Consider the following 13,856-nt stretch of genomic DNA (forward strand, 5'->3'; position numbering starts at 1 on the left):
GGTTATTAAGACAGTTCTTTATACAATTTATTTTAAAGGTATGGTTTAAAGTTGTGAAATCAAGAAAGTTTAAGCCACCTTTATCTACAATATTCATGAGTACAGATTTCCAAATAAAATTAGTTTTATTCTTCCGGTTGAATCAACATTTAAAGAGAGAACAGCGTATGTTAACCATGATAAACCTTCAGATTTAGCTACTAAAATTATACCCTTTACCCTTTCTTTGTTTTAATTATGCAAAACTTGGCCACACCTGATAGTTATCATAACGGGCCGTTTTCACGCATGCGGGATTGGAATGCGGAAGAACCTTTAGTTGCGTAAAGCGGTTTCCGGTCTAAACAACAATGGCTGAAGCAACGTCGAGGTGTCACTGTAGCGTCCCTTATTGCTCTAGCAATAAGCGTCGTCAACCATATCTGAGTTTTCACGCGTTTCCCAGCTGTAAATATGACAGGAAGAAGTGGGTGCATGTCATTCGACGTGATGAGTCTCTGACTTTTAACATCCTCAGAGGCAGCACATATGTTTGCAGCCGGCACTTCATTGAGGCGGATTACACTGCCGCCACAGGCCGAAAGCGCCTCAGAAAAGGGGCCGTTCCATCCCGATTCCACTGGAATAACTGGGGAGACTCATCACGACTGACGGTGTACGACGGAGGAGTAGATCGACGGGGACTTGACCCTTCTCAAAACGGCGACATCGTTCCTGAAGTACCACCAAAAGCTGGAGCAGACCACGACTATGCAGTCGCTCCTCTTCCAGGTGACTTGTGTTTATTCCTGAAAAGAATTTCTTGAGGGACATTTTCCTTTAATGTTTAATAAAATGTATTAACTTACTTTCTAAAAAAATGTTTCATACCTAATCATAGTTTCCATTTTATTCAAAACAATTTAACGTTTCAGGGAAAAAAATACTGTATATTGTCTAATTTTAAAGGCTTCTATAAATAAGGAGTCAAAATTCAGATTAACACAAGTCTGTTAAAGTAACTTAAATGTTTGCTATAGTAAGTTGGATTTTTACAGATTTTACACTATTGCTAATTTTGCAATAGATTGTGGATAAGGTCAGCTTTTGTTTTACTGCACCATAGATGTTTACACTAACGTTAGACAATAAATAAATAAATAAATAGTTACACTAGATATCGCATACGGACCCTGAGCATGCATCAATAGCGCTGCCACAGTACAGTGCTTCCAGGTCAAGTGTCATTTAACCGCACTAGTCAATAGGGCTGCTCGATTTTGGAAAAAATCATAATCACGATTATTTTGGTCAATTGTAATCACGATTATTCAAAACGATTACTGTTGAAGCCAAAATTATTAGCGCTTCTGAGAATAAAAAATAAATAAATAAATAAATAAATATATATAATATATATATATTTCCCAAATGATGTTTAACAGAGCAAGGAATTTTAACAGTATTTCCTATAATATTTTTTTCTTCTGGAGAAAGTCATATTTGTTTTTTTCGGCTAGAGTAAAAGCAGGTTTAAATATTTTGAAAACCATTTTAAGGTTAATATTATTAGCCCCTTTAGGCAATATATATTTTTTTTATTGTCTGCAGAAGAAAGTACTGTTATACAATGACCTGCCTAATTACACTAATTAAGCCTTTGAATGCTTGTATTTTGAAAAATATCTAGTCAAATATTATGTGCTGTCAAAGCAAAGATAAAAGAAATGAGTTATTAGAAATGAGTTATTAAAACTATTGGAAATGTGTTGAAAAAAGTCTTCTTTCCATTAAACAGAAATTGGGAGAAAAGGGTTGCTAATATTCAGGAGAGCTAATAATTCTGACTTGAACTGTATATATACAGTTATTTTCCTCCCTGCAAAGAAAAAGGAAAGACAAATAAATACAATAGAATAAAAATATGAAACAAACGGTGCTTTAAGCATCTTCACTGGAAGAAAAACACTTAAGCTACAAAAGTCCAGTCAAGAGCAGCGAGGGATTTTCTCCTTTTCTTATTTAATTAATAATGATAGAAACAGGTGGGAGTAGGAATTGCGCGCTGCCACTTTAATGGTTTCGCTTTCACATTTCTTTTGATCTTCAACTCGTTTGTTTATTACACAAATGAGGGTTAATATGAATAATCACTAAACCGCAATTTGACACCTATTTGACCATTAAAGCGCTCACATTAAGATGACTTTAGATGCTCTGCTCGTCACAGTGTGCGAATGAGCACAACCGTCTGCAGCCCGCATGCTTCTGTGTGTGCACACTGTGAGAAGCAAAACCGCATGCTTCACACACAGGAGTATGCGGTTTAGTTCGCGCCTTTAAGAGCAACACGTTTGGAACTAGAAAGGGGGCGGTAAATAATGGAATAATCGTTTATCTCGATTTATAGTTTTTCATAATCGTTAGAGGCCAAAATCGAAATCGGATTTTCGATTAATTGCACAGCCCTACTAGTCAAGACCAAAGTCAATGTGAAGATGCTGAACTTTAGCGCAGGGTACGGGTGTAATGACGAGCTAACAAAGGCAGAACATTTCATAGGTAAGATTTAGTTTTTTGCAGTTTTGTATGTTGTGAACTTTTGTGCTCAACAATTAACGTTATTAATGATAATACTGTCACCTACTGCATTCACTATAAGGCAAAGGAGCACCAACTCACACTAAATTGTATGCGTTTTCTAGTTTTGATGAATAAAATAAGCAAAAAATGTAAAAGATATATAACAAGTAGATGCTGCGTTGCCAGAAACTTGTATTATTGTCAGATAAGTGAACGAGTCGTTCATGACAGATTCATTCACAAACGAATCACTCCCTCTGTCAGAATGAGAAGTGAAAGCAGAAGAGAGGCTGTTTCAGAACACAAATTAGATCAAATTAAACAGGCAGAGAGGTAATACACAAATACATATGGCCAGGCCCGGCCCTAACCAATTTGGCGCCCTTGGCAAGATTTTAGGTGGCGCCCCGTCACATCGCAGTAAATTCCACTGCTAGTGTAAAGTCATAAGAAACTAAACAGCTTTTTGATCGACTACTACAAGTTGGGAAAATGTCAGATAAATATGCCAATGCAATTAACATTATTGCTGAATAGATCTAATATTTACACATTTGCTTGAGGAAGGAAGGATGCATGAAAGCATCTATGCCCTTCCATAACATTAGCTGACGTAAAACTAACAGATAGCACTATAGCTATTTATTGATTAGCAATGTTATGTCATATCTATCAACGTTGGGGTGTTAAAATATGGGACAACAAATAGATTCAAATGATAGAATACATAGCAAACAATAGAAAATATTGACAATAAAATAAAATGTTTAACCTATTAAATTCAATGGCCTATACAGAAATTAAATAAAGCTATAAAATCTATTTAACTTTTAATTGTATTAGCATATTGATTAAAGTTACTATAGTTATTTAGTGAAGAGCGGCAAATGAATCTCTCATTGTGTTTTGTTTGATAACAGAGGTGTTAATGTAAGAATGCACCGATCTATAATGAATGAATGAATGAAGCATTTGACTACTTTAGTAACTGTTGTGCTCATTTAAGAGAAAAATAGTTGTGTTTAAAATAAAACAAGCAGGATAGAGCAAAAAAAAAAAAACGAAAAAAAGAAGCACTTTTCCGACGGCCCCTTACGGAGAGCTCCGCTCACAGCTCTCCCGGCTAAACGCATATGCCAGGCTTAACAGAGCAGTGCTCGTAATATCGAGCGAAAAAAAAGAAAAAGACAGCTGTGAAACATAACCAGCTTTGTCTTTTTGTAGGAAACACACTTTAGATCTTTTTAGGGTAAGAGGTTTTTGAGTTTATGCCATCTATCACTGAATGTGTGTCAGGAATATTAAAAACAAAATCAACTTACCCCCGCTCATTTCTGGTGCCCCCTGGATGTACAGCACCCTTAGCATTTGCCTATACTGCCTATGCCACGTGCCGGCCCTGCATACGGCTCTTGACGCATTCCTTCTAATAGACAACAGCAGGGTAGGCAACAGCCAATGTATATATCTACGATACTGCATAGCATGTCACAATTAGCCCTTTGCTAAGCCTTGCCCTCCCTAGTTACTGTTGCTACGCTTGTCAAGCTTTCGTGCCTGGCACGTCTATTACAATATGTATGCACAGCAGGAGAGGTGAATTTTAAAAATAATCTAATAATAACAAATTAAACCACGATTTTTTTTTCTTAGCCAAAAAACCTGATACAGGGCTCGAAATTGCGACCGTTTTAGGCGCACGTGCACCCGAAATTTCATCTATGCAACCTCAAAATATATTTAGGAGCATTTGTGCGAGTGCATAAAATTGATGTGGTGCGACCAGTTTTCACAGCAAAATGTTCACCACTTGCGTAAATTTAGGAGGCATTAACGCATTAAGCATCTTTGCCCCTAAAAACACCAAATGCAGAGCTCAGGAATGATTTAAAACAGTTGACATGTCAACTTGATGCAGTAAACAAAGCCCACAATGCTTGCTCCGCCTTCAATCTCTTCTTATTGGCCCACTGCGCTAGAACAGAACGCGAATGGATTGGTTAATATCAGCTTTTAATCACTCAGTTCTGATTACAGGGAGCTACAGCCGTGAAAATGTAAAGGTCTAGATACGAGAGAATAAAAAACAACACTGACAGATTTAGTTTTAGAAACCACCTAAAGTTACAAATAATGACACATCTGATTAGTGATCATGTGCTGAATGTCAATCCAGCATTTGCACTTTTCGAAGAAAGGATAAAAGACTTCCAGTGTTTAAAGTCTGCTATAAAAAGGACTAAAGCCAATCACAGTAAAGCCAGTGGGACGGAGTTTTCAGTTAACAGTGTTTGCAAACCTACACATTTTAAGCACAAGATGTTCTAACGTTATTTAATGCTTCATTTAATTGTCACAATGCTGTGAGTCGTGCGACTGACACCGCATTCATCATCGCTCAAGAGCATAAATTCACTGAGATGAAACTAATATTGCAGCTCATGAAAAGATTGTTATTGCTATTAAGATGACGTATGCAAATATAAGTTATATGTCCATATCATCTGTGCAATATCAGACTCCGCCCATGAGAACAGCACAGTTATTGTTAATTCAGTTAATCTCATTCACGTCAAGCAGTGTGTGCAGGGCTGGTGAGCACATGCAGATTTTTATTTATTTGTTAGATGTAATTAGAGTGTTAATTTATAATAGAATCTGTTAATATAAAACGTGTAGTAGTAACGGTGCTCATAATTTTTCTTCGGTGCAACTAAATTTTGTCTGGTACGCAAACATTTTTAAAGTTAGTAGCACCGGTGCTAGCTGGAAAAAAAGCTTAATTTTGAGACCTGCTGATAGACTTATTGTTGTGCAATGAGATATAGCGTTACTAACTGACAAGGAAACAAGCATGGACAGTGCTTCTACATAGTTCGTTCATACAAAGAACAGCCAGAAAGGGGAAATTGATGGATTTGTGCCAAATATTAGCATCATTGACCAATAACAATGTACAATACCTATAACTATCAGGATGTTTGTGTGCTGTTTATCTATTTCTATTCTAATTTGCAATTAGCTGGAAAAAATAAGTAAATTCAAATCAAATTAAAGTATACATAGCAGAAATGAACAAATAAATTTTCCCTACCAGCAAATAGTCCGACATCAAATATAAAAGCAGACACCAACTCGCTATAACGTCGTCACCAATGACTAAATCTCAAAAAGACTGATGAAAACATCAGTGAATTGTAGCTCTGACATGGACATCGAGGATTATAAATTACTCAAAAACAGCTTCGGATGAAGTATATTGATCATAAGTACACAGATTGTGATCACATCTCGGTTTTTGTTCTGTTGATATGTCATTTCAAATATTTGTAGCTTGAAACAGATGGAATTATGATTGCTATTAGTATGACTACTAATGTGAATGCTTAAACGGAGCTCATAATATCGAGCGAGAGAAAAAAAGAAAGAAAAAGACAGCTGTGAAACATAACCTGCTTTGTATTTTTTTTTTAGGAAACACAGTTTAGATCTGTTTAGGGTAAAAGAGGTGTGTGAGTTATTGCAGTCTATCACTGAATGTGTCAGAAATATCGAAAACAAAACCAACTTTTCTCCGTTCCTTTAGTGCCCCTCACAGAGCTTGATCCATGCTGGCATTTCTCCCTTTGGGCAAAAAATTTCACCACTCCAGCCAAACTTTTAGGATAACCAAGTATCAGATTTGCACAATTCATATGCACAACGCTTTGGCTTGTTTTACTCACTCAAAAGCCTGACAGGCCTCCTGCTCGTAGCTACGGTTGCTAAACCATGATTGGTGTGTGGGGTGGTTTTCGTGTGTGGCTTAGCGAAGGGTCAATTCTGCACGTTTGTCAGACTTCAGACAAGTTAGATTCTTTTTTTGCCCTATTTTTAATGTACTCATTTTTGTGAATGTAGGTGCACAGGATGCAGCAGCAGCACGTATACAGGAACTTGAAGCTGAAGTCAGAAGACTGGAAACTGAGCTCGGGCAGCTGAAAATAAACCAATCTCTTTCACAGTTTCAGAGATTTTGTGCTTCAGATGAAGACATACGTTTTTACACAAGTTTTCCATCTGAAAAAGTCTTCCTAGCATTCTGGAAAGCAATTGAGCCCTCTGCGTCCATGATGGTCTATTGGTCTCTGGCCCAGAAGAAGGGACATACAACTGGAATGGAAGCTTCTCAAAGTCATCAGCGAAGCCTGCCACTGATTGATGAGTTTTTCCTATACTGCTGTCGTGTTTCTGCAGGTCTTAAAGAGAAAATGTTAGCAGACATTTTCAAGATTAGTCTCTCCACAGTAAGTCGTGTCATCATAACCTGGGCTAATTATCTTTACCTGATATTTGGATCTTTGCCAGTATGGATGAGCAGAAGGCAAGTCAATTCCACAATGCCTGAGAAGTTTAGGTAGTTCTGTCCAGAGGTGCGGGTCATCATCGACTGCATAGAGATAAGGTGCCAGAGTCCATCTTCCCTCACACTCCAGTCTGAGGTGAGTTCCTCGTATAAAAAACACCACCACCATCACATTTGTTTCCAGTTTGTTCACTGGTTCCATTTCAGATTAAGAGTTGACAAAACAGTCAGGCACACTCAAACTGTTGGAACCAGGGGATGCTTGCATGGCTGACAAAGGATTCACCATTGAGAACATTCTGGTGGAGCGAGGGGCCAAACTCATCATACCACCTTTCCAAACAGCAACTCAGTACAGCAAAGAAGATGCTGAGAGAACGCAAGCCATAGCACGCCTTCAAATTCTTGTTGAGAGAGCCATCAGAAGAGTGAAAGAGCTTCGCATCTGCGACACCCCTGTAACCTTGACCATGTGTGGAACAGTTATCCAGCTGTGGACTAACTGCTGCCTGATGAATAATTTTCAGTGGCCGCTTGATATTAAGTGAAGTTTATTTATAAACAAATTTCGAGAGGATCAAGTGCTTATGATTGTCCACAGCTGTTCCAAATTTAACTAATGACTAATTATCCTTAACTCACTATAAATAACCAGACTTTACTCATCTTAATATTTTCATCTTGAAGAAACCCCCCTCCCAACCCTACTTATCCTCCTTTCAAACAGGTGACACGGTGGCCAATGATTAGCGCTGTTGCCTCACAGCAAAAATGCCCCTGGTTAAATTCCCTTCCAAACCAGATGAAATTTCTGTTCGGAGGTTTGCTTGTTCTCCCCGTGCTCGCGTGGTTTTCACCGGGTCCTCCGGTTTCTTCCCACAGTTTTAAAAACCAGTACACTTAACAATTAATCCAAAATTTTTTAGCCAAGCTCTGACTACACTTTCTCAGCATTCATATCTGACACTTAGCTACAACAAGCAGGAGGGGGAGTCATCGAGATCTACCTGAGCTCAAACTCCCCTCTCGCCCTGCAACGGGAGGGAGCCCAGGGCTCGAGGGTCTTATAAGCTCAGGGCTCTCTCCTGGGACAGCTTGCCAAACAAGCTTTATTATCAATCTTCAGCTAAGTAGTGTGAACTCTTGAAAGGTCACTAATCATAGCCAGCTTGTGTGTGTGTGTGTGTGTGAGTGTGTGTGTATATATATATATATATATATATATATATATATATATATATATATATATATATACATACATACATACACACACACACACACACACACACACAGTAGTCAACATTTGAAGTGGATTACAACCTTTCATCAAAGTTGTCCTAAAACTATTAAACAACACCCATTCTTGTAAAATGTTGATTACTGTGTGTGTGTGTGTGTGTGTGTGTGTGTGTGTGTGTGTGTGTGTGTGTGTGTGTGTGTGTGTGTGTGTATATATACACACACACACACACACACACACATACACACACAAACATATATGTATATATATATATATATATATATATATATATATATATATATATATATACATATACATACATACATACATACATACATACATATACATATAAACATACATATACATATAAGTGTAGGTATGCATACACACAGATATATATATATATATATATATATATATATATATATATATATATATATATATATATATATATATATATATATATATATATATATATGTATATATGTATATATATATATTTCATGTACATACATATACAACTATACAAACTGATATACATATATACGCATAATGCATATACTCGTGTATAAATGTCAACAAATGTATATTTTGAAATGTATTATATAAATCTTGAAAAAAATACATTGAATAAATAACATATGTACAACCAATTCCAGACTGACTTATTTAAGCAGTATTACCATTTTATACATTTACACAGTGCAATGTCAAATGAGACTTGTTGCCTCCCCTTACTCCCCTAATGTACTTAAAGAAATAATAAAGGTCCAGGTTCCCTCTTATCTGAGTTATGATGTCATTGGTCCTCCACACTCTTTCCACTGTAATGTCCTCTTTTGTGTCAGTAATGAAGTCATACCAGCTGAGTCCAGTTATACCACGCTGACCTTGAACCTGCCAGTAGTATTTATAGGATTTTTCAGGGTTGCCTGTCCATTAACAAACTTAATATGCTTAGCTTCTAAAACTCTAAGCACATCTGGACATTTCACCTCAACAAGGCCAAAACAGGGGTCTAAATTAGGATCATAAACTCCGGCATCAGGACTGGCTCCAAGGTAAGGGGCATCTGGATGTACCACAAAACCACAAGGTAACACATTAGCATTAAACAAATTTGAGTAACGTAGAAGAACCTCAGATTCCTTATCAAGGCCTCTTTTCATAGCCTTTGTTTGCTTTGCACCCATGAGTATTCGCCTTGCCAGTGCCAGGACTGATGTCTTCCCTCACACGTGACAAACCTCAGGAAATCTGCTAGCTGTGACTCTTGGGCTGTGCATGTCTATCCACAACAGACAGTCAGACTGGTCTCAGTTTGCTGTTCTATTTAAGATGCCAACTCCTTTTAGACTCCAAATGAAGGAACTTATGGCAATGTGGGACAAAGTGCAGGATCCTTGGAAACGCATCACCATCAATTGGGAGTTTTGGGAACAAAGGAGCATCAGGGAGCATCAGTTTTACCTCATTTCTGGAGATGACCGTAAGGCACTGGTAGGAGAGCACATAGCCTCTGAGCACAGGACCAAATCGAGTCCACCAAACACAGTTCAGAGAAATCATAAAGAACATTGGAAGTCAGAGGTTGAGGTGTGAGTCCTTTAACAGTTTCTCCAACAACTTGTACTGCTGGGTCAAGGAGGGGACCTATAACAAATTACATGATTAAAAAAGAAATCAAGTTAGATAAGCAAATTAATAAATCACAGCAGTACAACATTTGTTACGTAATACAAAATTCATTCAGGGATTTTCAAATTCACACAAAAGAGAGGGTGGACAAACTTTTGCACAGACTATTATTCAGTTTAATTTAATTTCACAAATCTCGATACTACTACACATGATATTATCTAGCTTTCGCTACACTGTAAAACGCCAAAAGTTAAGGTAACTCAAACCATTTGAGGAAACGGATTGCAACAAACCATTTAAGTTCAAAATCCAATCCTAATGAGTATGGTGAACTTCATCCATTTGATTAAATGAAGCAATTTGAGCAAAGTAAACCCAATAAATGAACAGAACTCAAACCAGCTGAGTACTGTAAAACTCAATAAGCTAAGGCAACTCAAACCATTTGAGGAAAACCGATTGCAACAAACCATTTTAAGTTCAGAAACTAATCTATATGACTACTGTGAACTTGCTCCATTTAAGTTAAAGTAAAGAGGTATTTAATTAACTCATTACCTTCAACACTAAGTTCAAAACTCTTTTCAAATCATATAACTTCACTCATTTCATTTGATAAAGTGGACTTTTGGGCTTTAAAGTGTAAAAGCCGAATGGCATATCACTCCAATCTTCTCTTATAAAGAAAGAGCACATTACTATGCAGCCACAGAGGGGTGCCCAAACCTTTGCATAAAACTGTATACAGCTGAAGTTATTAGCCTTCTTGAGTTATTAGACGCCTGTATATTTTCACCCAATTTCTATTTAACGGAAATACTTTTTTTAAACACATTTCTAAGCATAATAGCTTTAATAACTAATTTCTAACCGATTTATTTTAACTTTGCCATCATGACAGCACAAAATGTACTAGATATTTTTCAAGATGCTAGTACTCAGCTTAAAGTCCATTTTAAAGGCTTAATTAATTAGGCAGTTTAAAGTAGGCAAGTCATTGTATAAAGGTGGTTTGTTCTGTAAAAATAAAATAAAAGGTATACCAATATTTATCTTAAAATGTTTTATAAAACTACTTTTATTCTAGCTGAAATAAAACAAATAAGAAGCAAAAAAATCCCTGAAAGAAAAGAAATTGGTAATACTGTGAAAAAGTCCTTGCCCTGTTAAACATCATTTGGGATATATTAGAAAAAACTAGAATAAATTGATTTCAACTGTACTTATGTACATATATGCAATATATATTCCAAAATATTGATTTTATAGTACAACCCCAAATCAGAAAAGGTTCGGAGAGTATGGAAAATGCACATAAAAATTAAGGGATTTCCAAATTTACTTAGACTTGTAATTTATTGCAGACAGTAAAACAAACATTTTTTAATGTGTTTCTGATTATTTTTATTAACATTAAAAAAAAAACAAACAAACATGTATTAGAAGTTTGGGATAGGAGCAATTTAGGGATAGTAATCATGTAAATAATGATGTGATTTGAAACAGGTGATGTCAACAGATAATTACAATTACGATTTGGTAGAAAAGCAGCATCCAAGAAAGGTCTAATCCTTAAGGAGCAAAAATGGGCTGAGGATCGCCAGTTTGCCAACAAATACGTGAGAAAGTTATTGAAATGTTTAAGAACAATGTTCCTCAAAGGAAAAAAAGGAAGACAGTTGTACATTTCACCTTCAACAGCATAAGATAGCATTTCATAAGTCATTCATTCATTTTCTTTTTGGCTTAGTCCCTTTAGTAAACTGGGGTCGCCACAGCAGAAGAACCGCCAACTTATCCAGCACATATTTTACACAGCGGATGCTCTTCCAGCTGCAACCCGTCCCCAGGAAACATTACATAATAAAAAGATTCAATTAATCTGGAAAAATGTCAGTGCTTGAAGGATAATGGCGTTAGTCTAAATGGAACTATTGTGATCTCTGATCTCTCAGGCAGCACTGCATCAAGAGTCAACATTCATCTGTAAATGATATCAGCACATGGGCTCAGGACTACTTTGACAATCGTTTGTCAAGTACCAAAATAAGTAGCTGCATCCACAAATATGGGATAGGTATAATGTAAATATGGACACCTATGTTAATTGTGTCCAGAAGTGTCGTCGGCACAGTGGAAATGTGTACTGTGGTCAGATGAATCAGTATTTTAGGTATTTTTTTTGTGAGAAATGGATGCCATGTGCATCACTTAGTGTCTTCAGTCTCTTAAAGTGTTGTGAAAAAGAAAGACAACATTACAAAGTTGTAAATGCTTTACTGTTCCAACTTTAAAAAAAAAAAAGTCCTGCAAGAACCAATATTGGAATATGTGTTTATCTTGAAAAATAAATAAATAAAAATTACACAGGAACACATTAAGTAATGTTTGTTCTATTGTCTGCAATGAAATACAAGCTGTGTTTTTGACCCTCGCTTTGTTTATTGTTCATGTTGCTTTGCTGCTCGCCCCGACTATTTACTTGTGACTTCAAAAATAATCATTTACTAAATAAACTGCATTTTGATCCTCACTTCTGTCACCATCCTGATTCTTTAAGGCTGATCTATACTTCTGCATCAAGCGTACACGTAGGCTGAGTTGGGTCATTGTGTTTTTGGGCGCCGGTGTCCTCCTTGGTGATGAGTATTTTCTTAGATTGCTTTCTATTCAAGTGCTTGAACAAGTTGCTGGTTAAGCAGTCGAAAGTTCTTTAGACTGAGTCTCACAGCAATATTTTAGTTTTTACGCTCAATGAAATCAAAGTAATGTCTGTATTTCCACTTGAAGAAGCAACCAATCTTTTCATATACAGTTGAAGTCAGAATTATTAGCCCCTCCTGTTTATTTTTTTCTCCAATTTCTGTTTAACAGAGAGATTTTTTTTTCAGCAGAAACATAATAGTTTTATTAACTAATTTCTAATTAATGATTTATATTATCTTTGCCATGATGATAATATTTTACTAGATATTTTTAAAGACAATTCTATACAGCTTAAAAGCTGACATTTAAAGGCTCAACTAGGTTATAGATTAACTATGCAGAATAGGGTAATTAAGTTGGTGTATAAAGGAGGTTTGTTCTGTAGACTAAAACTAGCTTAAAGGGGCTAATAATTTTGTCCTTAAAATGGTGTTTAAAAAATTCTAAACTGCTTTTATTCTAGCTAGAAATAAAACAAAAAAAGACTTTCTCCAGAAGAAAAAAATATTAACAGAAATACTGTGAAAATTTCCTTGCTCTGTTAGACGTCATTTGGAAAATATCTTTAAAAAATTATATATATATATATATATATATATATATATATATATATATATATATATATATATATATATACATATATATATATATATATATATATATATATATATATTATTGTTAATCATTTTTTTTGCATAATTCTGTTGATCATCCTCAGTCCTGATTAAAACTACTAAATTTTAATCAAAAAATTTAATTTGTAAGTTTAGAAAATAACAGAATTCACAAGTTCACAATTGATGTCACTGATTTAGTAAAAGACACACACAATTATGTATTTTTTAATAAAAAGGGAGTTGTGGACTGGATTAAAAAAAAAAAAAACTTTTTACCACTGTCTTGGACATGTGAGTGATTAGTAAAAACATTGGCTTTGATTAATTGTTAGATTTAAAAGATGTTCTCCCTAATGTTCTGTTGGTGGCTGTTTTTGCTCCGTTGACTTATAACCTTATTTGATGGTGTATAAATATGCAGTCTTTATGTTTTTATGTACTCCATGTAGTTCTGAAAGCTGAATTGCATATTTTGATTTTCTCAGACACATCAAGTTAAGTGCATAAAGGTCACTCTCTCCCACACACACACACACACACACACACACACACACACACACACACACACACACACAATTTACTTTGCAGTTATACTCCATATAAAATCCAGAAGCTAAGCTTATTTTGCACAGGCCAATTTAAAGGGTTTTAAATGTGGTAAAAATGTGGTAATGTGGTAAAACGAAAGTCACTGGGGTTAAAACAGTCACCAACAGTAGAGAAAAAAAAAATTATTTAAAAAACT

General features: G+C 35.8%; 1 protein-coding gene across 1 annotated transcript; it reads left to right on the plus strand.

Moving 5' to 3' along the window:
* The first annotated feature begins 330 nt into the window (after positions 1-330).
* On the plus strand, positions 331-8,932 carry LOC147837964 (uncharacterized). Its single transcript, XM_087309314.1, has 2 exons — positions 331-771; positions 6,463-8,932. The coding sequence occupies exons 1-2, from the start codon at positions 351-353 to the stop codon at positions 6,960-6,962; spliced, it is 921 nt and encodes a 306-aa protein (XP_087165440.1). The 5' UTR covers positions 331-350; the 3' UTR covers positions 6,963-8,932.
* The last annotated feature ends 4,924 nt before the right edge of the window (positions 8,933-13,856 follow it).

Source organism: Danio rerio, chromosome 24, assembly GCF_052040795.2.
Source record: "Danio rerio strain M-AB ecotype USA chromosome 24, GRCz13ab, whole genome shotgun sequence".
NCBI lineage: Eukaryota > Metazoa > Chordata > Actinopteri > Cypriniformes > Danionidae > Danio > Danio rerio.